The 11343-nt window shown below is 44.9% G+C and overlaps 1 protein-coding gene across 2 annotated transcripts in view; it reads left to right on the forward strand.

The window, feature by feature from the left end:
* EGFLAM (EGF like, fibronectin type III and laminin G domains) overlaps window positions 1-5953 on the forward strand; it is a 72801-nt gene extending 66848 nt beyond the window's left edge. For both annotated transcript variants that reach the window (XM_051772345.1, XM_051772346.1), the window contains exons 20-23: window positions 427-570; window positions 3119-3202; window positions 4263-4366; window positions 4908-5953. In XM_051772345.1, coding sequence (XP_051628305.1) covers window positions 427-570; window positions 3119-3202; window positions 4263-4366; window positions 4908-5062 — 487 coding nt within the window. In that variant the 3' untranslated portion in view covers window positions 5063-5953. The remainder of the gene's footprint in view (window positions 1-426; window positions 571-3118; window positions 3203-4262; window positions 4367-4907) is intronic.
* Window positions 5954-11343: the final 5390 nt, after the last annotated feature.

An 11343-nucleotide genomic window follows, 5' to 3' on the forward strand; every position in this document is an offset into this window, starting at 1 on the left:
TCAGTCACTGACTAAAGGAGGCTTCACCAATGTCCTCACCTGCAACTCAGTAGCTCTCACCTACTGGGACTTCCTGATTTGACCTTCTTATGCTTCTTCCACTGTCTTCTGGCTAATTCTCAAAATTTGCTAATTGGAATTTCACACCAGGCTTGAGGAGAAAAGGATTTTCTCTTATTTGTGTGGAATAACCTAGTATCTATTGTGTTTGGGATTCTGGAGGGACAAATTCAATTCCCTTCCACTGAAATGCTGGAAATGGGGATGTGAACCAGAATCCTTCACACATCAGCATGTAGGTGTGTTGCAAGACAGCAACCCACAAGACCAGCAAAGAAGAAATGCTGCATGATCTTTTATGATTTTTTTTGAAAGAAGACTGTCCTAGTTCACTATTTTACTGTTATTTTCTTCCACATTAAACAGGGTATCAGGAACAAGAACGAACGTGTTCATGAGATTTAAAACTACCATGAAGGAAGGACTTTTGATGTGGAGGGGAAACAGTCCCATGCGAGCTAACAGTGATTTCATCTCTCTAGGCCTTCAGGAGGGAGCTTTAATATTCAGGTAAAATTCCTCTCCCATATTTGAATATTCAGGGATTGAAGGAGTTGTCACAACACATCCAGTGCACTTGTCCTTTGGCATAGTGTGATACACTCAGAACCTCAAGATTTTGTTCAGTGTTGTGTCCCATTTGCTGTCTAGAAAAGGATGTGAGTTGAACAGGTAACATGCTGCAAGCTTTGCATCATTTCTATTCTCTCCCAATTTTTAAAGCATAATTTTTTGTTGTTATTATCTAAAAGTTACCTTATGAGGGGATCATGCTTCTTGAAGCACTCACCATCTCAGTTAAGCAGAGCAGGGTACGGTTGGCAGAGGAATCAGGGGTCAAGGACAAACTGCTGATGCCAGTGCTCACTGTGGGCTCATTCTTTGCCAGAGAGTGCACATGGGAGCAGGGCTTCTGCCATCTCAAGCCTCCGGATATTCTACCCTGTGACACACACACAGCTGTCACCAGGCCTTGTTAGTGCCACCATGCACAGAATTGGTCATTTAAGAAATAATGCTGCTGTCAAAATGCTGAAGTTGGGGACTATTGGGAAACGTTGGGTTCTTGCTCCAGAACCTCTTTCTCCCTTACAGGTACTCAGGCAGACTCTGCAACTTTTTGCGTGATGCTTTTTTGGACCTCCTGTCTTTTGAAAGCCCTGTCTTTCCTCTGATTCCTTTTCAGACAAGTACTGAAACAGCAAACTACAAATGTAATCATTATTATGGATTGTTGTGAGACACTGTTGATTAAATGGCAAAGATTTTGTTATTTAAGCTAATTTGAAGCCATCTTTTACTTTACTTGGCTGTCATTTGTTACCATGGATACATAGATAAGTTGCACATTTCTACTTAAATTAATTTCTTTTAAGTTTTTTTAAAATGAGATTTTCAGTGGTTAACTTTGTAAAAATCCTTAGTTTCCTCACTATTGTATAAGCAAGGCAGTGACTCTGCAGAAATTGCACACTGTTTAAATGTCTTTGGAAGAGCCTGTCTGCCTGATATGCATGGTAGTAAGCAGCTACTGTATTCTGTCATTTTTCCAGACACAGTGCATTTTCTATTAAGGTTGTTGCTCTTCCTCAGACATGAAGATACACAAAGGTTTTAGGAGAAAACAGCTGAATTTTACTGAAATTTTACTGTACCTTTTACATTTAGGAACATGAAAAATTAATTTCCAAAAGTAAAACTCTCATAAGCAATCACTGCATACTGAAGGAGGGCAACAAAGAAGATGGTGAAAGGATAAATGCAGAAAAAAAATGGTCATTCAGAAAGGTTGATCTTTATGCTAGTTTTTGGCCTTTTGAAAGGTGAGGTCAGTAGAATATCAGGGCTGTGAATTGGTTGGAAGCATTTTTCTGTAGCCCAAGTGTAGACATTTGTGTTCTGGTCCAGTTTGAAATCCAAAACCTATCTTTTCTTTCCCATTTTCTATGGCATTACTCCCTGTCCAACGTACCTGCTGCTGTAAATCCTTTCTGTCGCTTCCTGCTTCTGTGGAAAGTTATATCACTGTTGTAAGGGATCCCCTTTCATAAGGGATATGAATCTCATTTTTACAAACACCTTGATACAATCCTAAACACCTAAATTCTTCTGTAGCTTCTGACCTAGGCTGGTATCTGCATCCTGTGTTAAAAGGAGATTTTTGCTTGAGACTCACTTAAACCCCTGGGGCAGAAACAAATTCAGGGCAACCATTTTGCTCTGGGTAGCTCATGACTTTATGTTCTCTTCTCAAGTACCTTATCCTGGCCATGAATTAACTTCATGTTCAGCCTTTCTGAAGAGGTGATGTTGATTTTAATCTCTTTTGCTTGGTATGGGCTGAAGTCTGGCAGCAGCTGACTCTGGCTGGTTCATCCTGCTGGATTAGGCAGCTGAGCACCCAATAGCTCACTGTGTTGTATGTCTACTTCCCCTTTATTAAGGGTGGCCCAAACTTCTGGGACCTAGAAATTAAGATGCCTGAAGTGTAAACATGATGGGGACGCTATGTCTGCTGAATAATTTTAGTAGAATCAGACACAAATAAATAATTAGGGTGACAGCAGAAGCAGGAAACTTCATGATTATCTCTGCATTTATTTATTAGGCTTCATCCATTCTAAAAGGTCTTAACCTTGTCTACAATTCAGATGAGTTGTCAATTTGTTATAGATTCTGTGCCAATTTGCTTTTGTAATGATGTATTTATTAACCTTGTTTGCAACTTCCCACTGTTTCTCCCATTAGGCCAAAGGTCACTGACCTTCATAATCCCCTGTTTCAGAGTGGAATTGCCTTGCAGAGGCTCCCTTCTTGTTCCCATGGTATGGTGGCGATGCTACCCACTGACCTGGGGAGGAGGGAATATTGACTGCTCCTCTGTGAGCCTGACTTTGTAAAATAAGAGCACTGCTGTTGGGACTATTCCAAGGGACTCGAATGGTTGCCCCAGAACCTGAGCTGTAAGGGAGTAAGAATGCCTGAGCAACTTGGCAGGCAACTGGTCCTTGTGAGGGAGGCAGCAACACTTTAATGATTTTTTTTTTTTTAATTGTAGCTACAATTTGGGCAGCGGCATTGCTTCCATCATGGTGAACGGCTCTTTCAGCGATGGGCGGTGGCACAGGGTCAAAGCTGTTCGGTAAGCAGACATGCTTCATCTGGGAGGTGTTTTGGAGCCACCCTGCCATTAAAGATGCTGGCTGGTGTGTCTGGATGCTGGTTGGGTGTGAATCACTGTGGCTCCACAATCAGACACGGCTTAGGAGTGGAACTGTTAGCAACTTGGCTGTTTCAGGATGATGTACACAAAGATTATTATATTGGAGGTGGCAGTGCCAACTTGGCACAGCTCAAGGCAGGCTGCCAAAGTCATGCAGGGCTATTCTGGGGCTGTGACAGACATTCTCTTAAACCCATACCATTTGGATTAAAAGTATTTTTCTTTAATGTCTGCATTTTGAAATTCCCTAGTGACCATTTTATGGGCTGGCACAAGCACTGGAGCATGGACAGTGTAAGCCTACTTTTTCTATTTGGAGGAGGTATAGACATCTTGCAGTGTATATATAACTGATATTTATAACTCATTACCTAATGGGAGGTAACTGTGCCCAGCACAGAAAGCACACATGCCTCTCTTCATGAGATGCTGGTTCCCTGGAAATCACAGTCTGACATTAGCACAACTTGTTACCAAATTCAGTGAGAATACCAAGTGGCTTTTATGTCAATGCTGTTTTTGACCATACTTAGAATGGAAGTGGCCAAAAGGCACTAGTAAGAAGCAAAACTGCCTCTTAGTATGTTTTATTTCAGCTTGCATGATTTTTCCCTTCTGTTGAAGCTTCTGCTGTTTACTTTTAATATTAGATTTGGTTTTTAACAACAGGTCAGAAGCTGTCCATCCTGCTCTCTGCTCTAGCTGTGCAATTTACTTCTTTCCCAGCTCTTTCTTATCTGCAAATGTGTCCCACACCCTTTTCAGGTCTTTGATATCTTAGTCCTTATTAAAAAAAAAATCACCCTGAAGAGTTTGGACTGCCGTAACACACTGTCTGTGGGGCTTCCCGGCAGCGGTCCCAAGCCTCTTCCATGAACCCTGCCGAGCACTGAATTTCCTTGGTCTCCTGGCCACTGGAGACCTTCCTTCTGCCTGGTAGTAGGCTGGACACATGAGAGTGGTTTGCTTTTCATTTCAGGGATGGACAGTCTGGCAAAGTAACCGTGGATGATTATGGTGCCAGGACTGGTAAATCCCCCGGGAAGATGAGGCAGTTAAATATCAATGGGGATCTCTATGTAGGTGAGTGCTCATGGTTCACATTTGGGACCCAGAATAATTTCTGTGTTTGCAAGGTTGGCTGCAAGGCAGAGTGTCCCAACTCTGTCCAGCTCAAGGTGGAGGCATCACGTGGCAGCCTCTAGTGGTCCACAGCCTGGTTAGTGTGAGGAGGCCTCTTTGACTGGGATTGGGGGGGGGGGGGGGTGTCCACCGTGGGGTGCACTGTGATACCCTTGGCAGGTACACAGAGAAACAGTGAGTGGCAGCTGCAAACCCCACACCAAATTTAGTAGGAATCTGGGCACAGGCTTCTTCAGCTCTTACTGATGCTACAGTTTCTGCAATAAATAATTATCATCCCAGTTCATTACCTCCAGCTTATCCCCTCTGTATTTTCAAGTACTTAAAATCTGTATTCAAAACAACACTGAGGAACCTGTAAATCAAAATTCCCTTCTGAGGTACTCTAGGAAAGCTAATGGTGTTGCTGGGTGTGCAGTCTGCCAAACAGAAGCAGACACCTATGCTGATGAAGAGTTTCTGATGTCTGCCTTTCCCCCAGGTGGCATGAAGGAAATTGCGCTGCACACGAACCGTCAGTACCTGCGGGGGCTGGTGGGCTGCATCTCCCACCTCACGCTGTCAACTGATTACCACATCTCACTGGTGGAGGACGCCTCCAATGGGAAGAACATCAACACATGTGGGACTAAGTGACAAGAGAGGAATCCCGGTGCTGAGGACCCATCGTGTGCTTGTGTGTGTGGCCGAGTGTGACACAGTCCTCTACAGCTGGACCACGTTCGCCATCTGGGAAGGTGACAAAGCCAAAGGGAAACCCCAAAAAAGAGAACATTTTCCCCTCTCATTCGCTCTCCTTTCCTGACCAAATAAAACCAAGTATTTTTTTGTGTATGAACCATGCCCTCTACCCTTACAGTGTTTAGTGAATGCTTACGGTTGTGCATCAGTGCAAATGGCAAAGTGTGATGTTGTGAGTAGCTCAATGACTGTGTTGTGGTTCTTAGGTTATCTTTTGTGGTATCAGAGAAAGCACCTGCAATCATCCCACCCTGCAGTGGTACAGTGACTGTGCTGTTCAACAAATACACCATCAGACAGTGTATTTCAGCAATCACATGTTGGTCCTGGAACAAGCAGATCTTACGACTCTCTGATTTAGCTAAATTATGTTTCATCCTGTGTAACAGGATAACAACTAAAATCCCTGGTTTCAAAATATTGTTGTTTGTTGAGGAGGAAAGTTCTTACAAGTCTACTTTTTTATTACAAGCAACAAAACCAACCAATTTTGTAGAAGTAATTTTATACTTGTCTATTTTTTATAGCAGCAGCAGACCTGCTTACATGGCATCACTTTTAACATTTATGTGTACTATACAGTTAGCTCTTTGCACACTTTCCTAAAAATAGAAAAGTGACCTGTGGCTTAATGTCTGTATTATACAGTTTTAATGGGGATATTTGTGAATTATGACCAGTTTTACATCTGACTCTTTTTGTTCTGTAAATTTTGACAGTTTGAAATTGTACATTATGAAGCTTTCCTGTCTTAAACAGATTAAAAGATTAGGAAAAAAGAGCAAATGCCTGCTTCCGTGGTATTATAAATCACTTTTTTTTCCCCCAGAGAAATGAGAAAAGGGATTGCAAGAGACCTTGGTGGGTCACAGTCCTCTTAAAGTAATATGTTTTCTAGGCACTGGAACAACACTTATGAAGCTTGATTACCAAACTGTAATTTAATCAGGCAAACAGAATGCTGTTGAGACACAATTAGACAATGGAGATTTTTCTTCCTTAATTCTTTGTTCAAAGTGGATGAGTGAGCCATTTTTGGGGGTGGCGGGGGGAAGAAGAAAGACCCACCAGAGCTTGCCCCATGCCCGCAGTGGGACAAGCACAAACCTCCTCAGTGGCTCAAGCTCATCTAAATACCTGTGAGCTAAAAGGACCTGATGAGGTGGAAGTAGTGGAAGTTTCTGCTGCATTTTTACTGGTCTCAGAGTGCCCCTAGGTCCCTGGATGCTCAAAGATATTCCCTAGACTCATCCTAACTATAGCTGACCTGGATAATGGCACATGCAAAGTCCTCCTAAGGAGACCCCAGCTCTGCCCTGCATGATGAAAGGGATACTGAGATCGCTTAGGTGAAAGATCTTGTGCTCCTTGTAGAAATGGTAGGAGTGGTAAAAACAAGTGCAGGCACTTCTTTAGAAACAGAAAGTAAGACAAAAATACATGGTGGTGCCAGCACATAATGTGTACCTGTGCTCTGGCCCCTGGTCAAATGGCACTTTGTTAAAAAAAGGTCTGTAGAAGACATGGGCAGCTTGCAGAGGAGCTGGAAACACTCATGGTTTTCCTGCCAGGAGAAGCAAAGACATTCATGGTTCTCCTGCCAGGAGAAGTAAAGTTTTGTTTGGCTTGGGGAGGGAGAAACCTGTGCATGGTCAGGAAAAAGCAGGATAAAGTATACAAGATCAAGGTGTGTCTTTAAAATGAAAGCAAATGGATTTTGATGCCTTGGGATGTAAAGGAGAATTGTTCAGAGTTTGAAAAAGGGTGAAAGCTGAAACCTCTGGAGGCTGAAGGTCTTTCTGGTTGCTCACTGCAGCCCTGTGGTGGTGGACAGACACAGCCTGCGCTTGGGTTGTGTCTCAGCTGCCGGCTCTCTGAGAGGGAAAACTCACATTTAAAGAGCTCAAGGGTTTTCCCGGATGCTAATGACCTGTCCTGAGCTGGCACAGAGTAGTGAGATTTGACTGGCTCTACCCCTAATCCTGGGGACCTCTTGTGCTGCCAGTGATGGGGGACTACAGCAGTCCACAAACAGCATCACCCTCTGCTCTGTCTTATGTGCCTCGCCTTTCCCACCCTTTCATTTTTGTCGCAGGGTTTGGAGATCAGTTCCAAGACAAACATCTGGTGGGAGAGGTCTCTATTTTAAGATAATTTACTGCAGAATACAGGGGTGTTTTAGTACAAGGCGGTACTTCTCCAAAACAAAAGCTGTTCTTTGAGATGGAGGGTGGGGAGGGGAGCGGGTAGGAAATACCTCTGTTGTTGTTGTGGAAAAAGAAGAGCAGCAAACGGCAGCTCCCCAAATGCCTGTTTCCAACTACGCATATCACCGCGCGAGAATTCAGAGCTGGCGACGCATCACCCTACAGTGGTGCAGGCTGAGCACGAGCAGCACAGCTGTGTGGTGCTGGCCAGGCGCGGGGGGGAGAGTAGGATAGCAAAGATGCTAAGTGGTTTGAGTCATTTAAGAAAAAAAAAAAGTCCTTTCTGCATCCTTTTAAAGATAATCAGAGAAACATCCCTCATCCACGTCTCCACTCTCCCTGGTGAAGCTTGGGGCTGGGCGAGAGGCTGCGGTTTCCACTCCAGGGGACAAGCAGGAGGTAGGTGCCAGAAATTCAGGAACATCTGACCACAAGTAGGGGCTAGCCCCTCCGCCCTCAACCACCCTCCCTCTGATGCTGGCTGGGGCAGGGAAGGGAAAAGAAAGGTGGACAGTGCATGGCAGAGTGATTAGTCATTTTCTCAGGAACTGGCCTGAATGTGCTGCTTGCTGTCTCCAAGAATGTTTATTAGTCACATTATTTATTGCTTGGGCTGACTCAGATGCTAGGCATGATTCTGGTGCTGAACAGGATGAGCTCCTGCCCATTGACAGAGCATGTCTCTTTTGCCACAGGCACCTGTGCAAACCAGCAGTGAAGGCAGCAGTCACAGGTGCTTGTGTCTCTCTTTACAATTTAATCCCCTTCCTTAAACTCCAGTTCTTGGATTTCTTCCTAGTTTTCCACACTAATCCTAAAATATGCAACCTTCCATTTACTAGGGCTCAACACCTGCCACCATGCCAGCCTTGGTGGACCGAGTCAGGCTTTGTGCTGGGCACTGGCTGCTGGGCATAGCTGCCCCCTGGCTGCCCCTTGCCCTGCCCAGGGCAAAGAGTGTCTTGCTGCTCTATATCACTCCTCCATCTCCATGGGAACCACTTGGGAATCAGCAGTTAGGTTTAATCTGGTCATCCTAAAGGAAAATAAGGAAAAGAGAAAAAAAAAAAACAAAAAGAGAAGTCAAGGGAAACTAAAACCAGATGAGATTTAGTAATGATCTCTATGGTAGGCAAATCCTTGCTGCACTGGTGTGTTCCGGGTGATCAAAGATGAGGGGCCAGGAGTTTGTTTCCATCCCAGTCCTCCCAGCCTGGCCCCTGGGAGCAAAGAAGCAAAGAGGAGAAGGAGGAGGAGGAGGAGGAGGAGGAGAAGGAGGGGGCTGCCAGTGTTGGGAAGCTGCCCATTCCCCGGTGGAGCATTGGCCTGCGGTAGGTGCCTGTTAAAATTTTGTGCTTGTTACTATTTTGTCAGCCAGACTTTGCTTTTTAGAGAATGTTTTCATTCTGTTCATACAGCAAATAAGCCCACTGGGAAATGCACTATTCCAGCTCTGCACGTTCAGCTCCCTCCATGGCAGCACAACCTCTCAAGGGGAAGATCTCCTCACTTTAGAGGACTGGATAAAGTACAGTTGTGATTTACTCATGGACAGCAGCAGCCACATCCTGTCAGACAGGTGTATCTTTTTACCAGCATTTTATTTCTTGAGTGGTATGTGTGGGGTCTTCCCTTCTCCAAAGCAACACCTTACTCTGATGTCTGCATCAGTTGGGGCACTGCCTGCTCCAGCAAGTGCATCCCTCTCTCCCAGTCCATTTTTTCATTTGTTTGAGTCACTGTGGGCACTGTGTGTCAGGTGTTGAAGTGTCCCTGACTCTGCACTTGGGCATTTCACACATGGATAACAGCCTGGCGCTGGCACCAGATTAATGTGGTCACTGCAGCTCTGCAAGGTCCTGGCTTTCTGTTCCTTTGGACAGGACTCAGCTCATCTGAAAGTGCCCTCTTGCCAAACCCCCTGCAATGGGGACTGCCTGGCAGTGCTTTGACCGACTGCCCTGATTTGTCTTGGGTATCCATTCACAGAGCATTTTTCTTTGTTCATTGTGCACAGGACAAAGACGATATTGTTCCTCTCCTCCTGCTATTTCTTTTTAACGCTTCCCTCAGTCTTCCTTTCTAGGAAAACAACAGTGCTGGTCCTTTCAACACTGTCCCCACAGGGCATGTTTTCCAGCACCTTATGTTACTGAGATAGGTGGAGAAGTGAGGAAGAAATGAAGCTGCACAGCACAGACACCCCATGTTCAGGGTCACAAAACAACAGCTTTCTAACTTATTTTTTGTTTTGCAGACCTTTAAATAGTTTCTAGTGGCAGTAGGGACAGCGTATGCCATCACTTTTTGTGGACATAGTGGAATTTTCCTAAATTTTTCTGTCTTTTGGAAACATTGAAGGAGCAATATTTAACATTTTCTTTACCATTTCTCTTACTTCCATTTTTTTCCCCCTCTCTGCAGATTTTAAAGTTGGCATTGGCAAAGCAGAATTCAAAAATGAAATCACCAATTTATCATCACGTTTAGGCAGTTTTCATTTTAACTGATTGTTCTTACCAGAACAGATTTTTTTATAACTAACAAACGATCCATGCACAGGGACTCTGTAAGCTTTATTTATGTGTTGAGAGAAAATTTTTGTGGTTGCAAATCCAGGGGAATGCTGTACTCTGATGCTACAGCAAGTGCCACATTAGGAGCAACCAGCATGGACAGCACAGTGAGAGTCAAGCAGAAGATAAGGATGTGTGCTGGAACAGGGTGACACGGGGACAGGGAACACAGGTGGTTTGACTCCATCTCCCCATCCTCATCACAATGGTGAAAAATGGGACAGTTCATGGTCCCTGGGAAGAAGCCTCCCGCTTTCATGGTTCTCTGGTGCAGCTGTCGCATGAGTATATCTATGCCGATTGATGGGATTCCCAGCTGTGAGCTATGTTAAATATCAAACCCAACAGGGTTCTTTTAGCTCTGAGAACCAGAAGATGGAGTGAGATCGGTCTGGAACTCCAGCCTGCTGTGCCTGCACTGACCAAAGCAGTATCAGGGCTTGAGAGGCCAGCTGTGGGTTTCATCTTTGGAATAACTGAAGCCTTTCCTTGTTTCCACAGCTCTATGACTTTCAGGTTTTTCAGAGCAGTAGTTTTCAGTTCTGCTAAAAGACATAGTGCCCTTAACCCACCTCCCAAAGCTCAGTGGAGCTGCCACATCCTCCCTAGCTTCTGTCACACCCACAGGCTATTGCACCACTCTGCTATTGCAAGGCAAGGAATTGACTCAGACTTGAGACTGCCTCCAAGCAGATGGAGAAGCACAGTGGCACCATAGTGGCTTCATATGATGTGCAGTAATACAACACCTCTCTGTGCACACGCTGCTAAGCCCAGGTGTCACTCCCTAGTTAGTGGCTAGATGAGCCACAAAATTCCTTGGCTGTCACTAGGACACCACGTGCCAAGACATAAATGGCCTCAAACATAAAGCCCATGTTGTAACCACAACAGAAGCTGACCATCTCCATTCCACTAAAACATGCTTAGAAAGTGTCCTGTGCCACCCAAACCAACCCCACAGCCTAGGCCCATTCATCCTGCTGCTACACTTGGAGTAGGGATGCCCCTGGGCAGACCTGCCCACCACGGAGAGCCTCCGGTGGCTCCTCTCTGCAAACAGGACAGCCTGAGTGTACAGGGAAATCACATCTCAGATGTCAGCTGGGTTAGAGCCATAAGCTCCGGAGGACACAGGTTAAGTGAACTGGCCTTCTTCTTATCACTGCATCATAGAGCAGGAGGGCTTCACTGAACCTTGTATGCACATGCTACAGCATGTTGTGCCCAGGAGAAGCTGCTTGGGGAGTATCTGTGTTACTACCCACTCTGCCTATCAGGAAGCTAAGGCTGTGCTTGCCAGATCCTGTGGTTATTTACTCTGGCACAAAATTAGAATAACTCTGTTTGTACTGGAGCATGAGCAGAATTTAACTCTTACCTAAAAAACAAA

Source organism: Manacus candei, unplaced genomic scaffold (genome assembly GCF_025592945.1).
Source record: "Manacus candei isolate 608988 ecotype Guabito, Panama unplaced genomic scaffold, ASM2559294v1 h1tg000152l, whole genome shotgun sequence".
Classification (NCBI taxonomy): Eukaryota; Metazoa; Chordata; class Aves; order Passeriformes; family Pipridae; genus Manacus; species Manacus candei.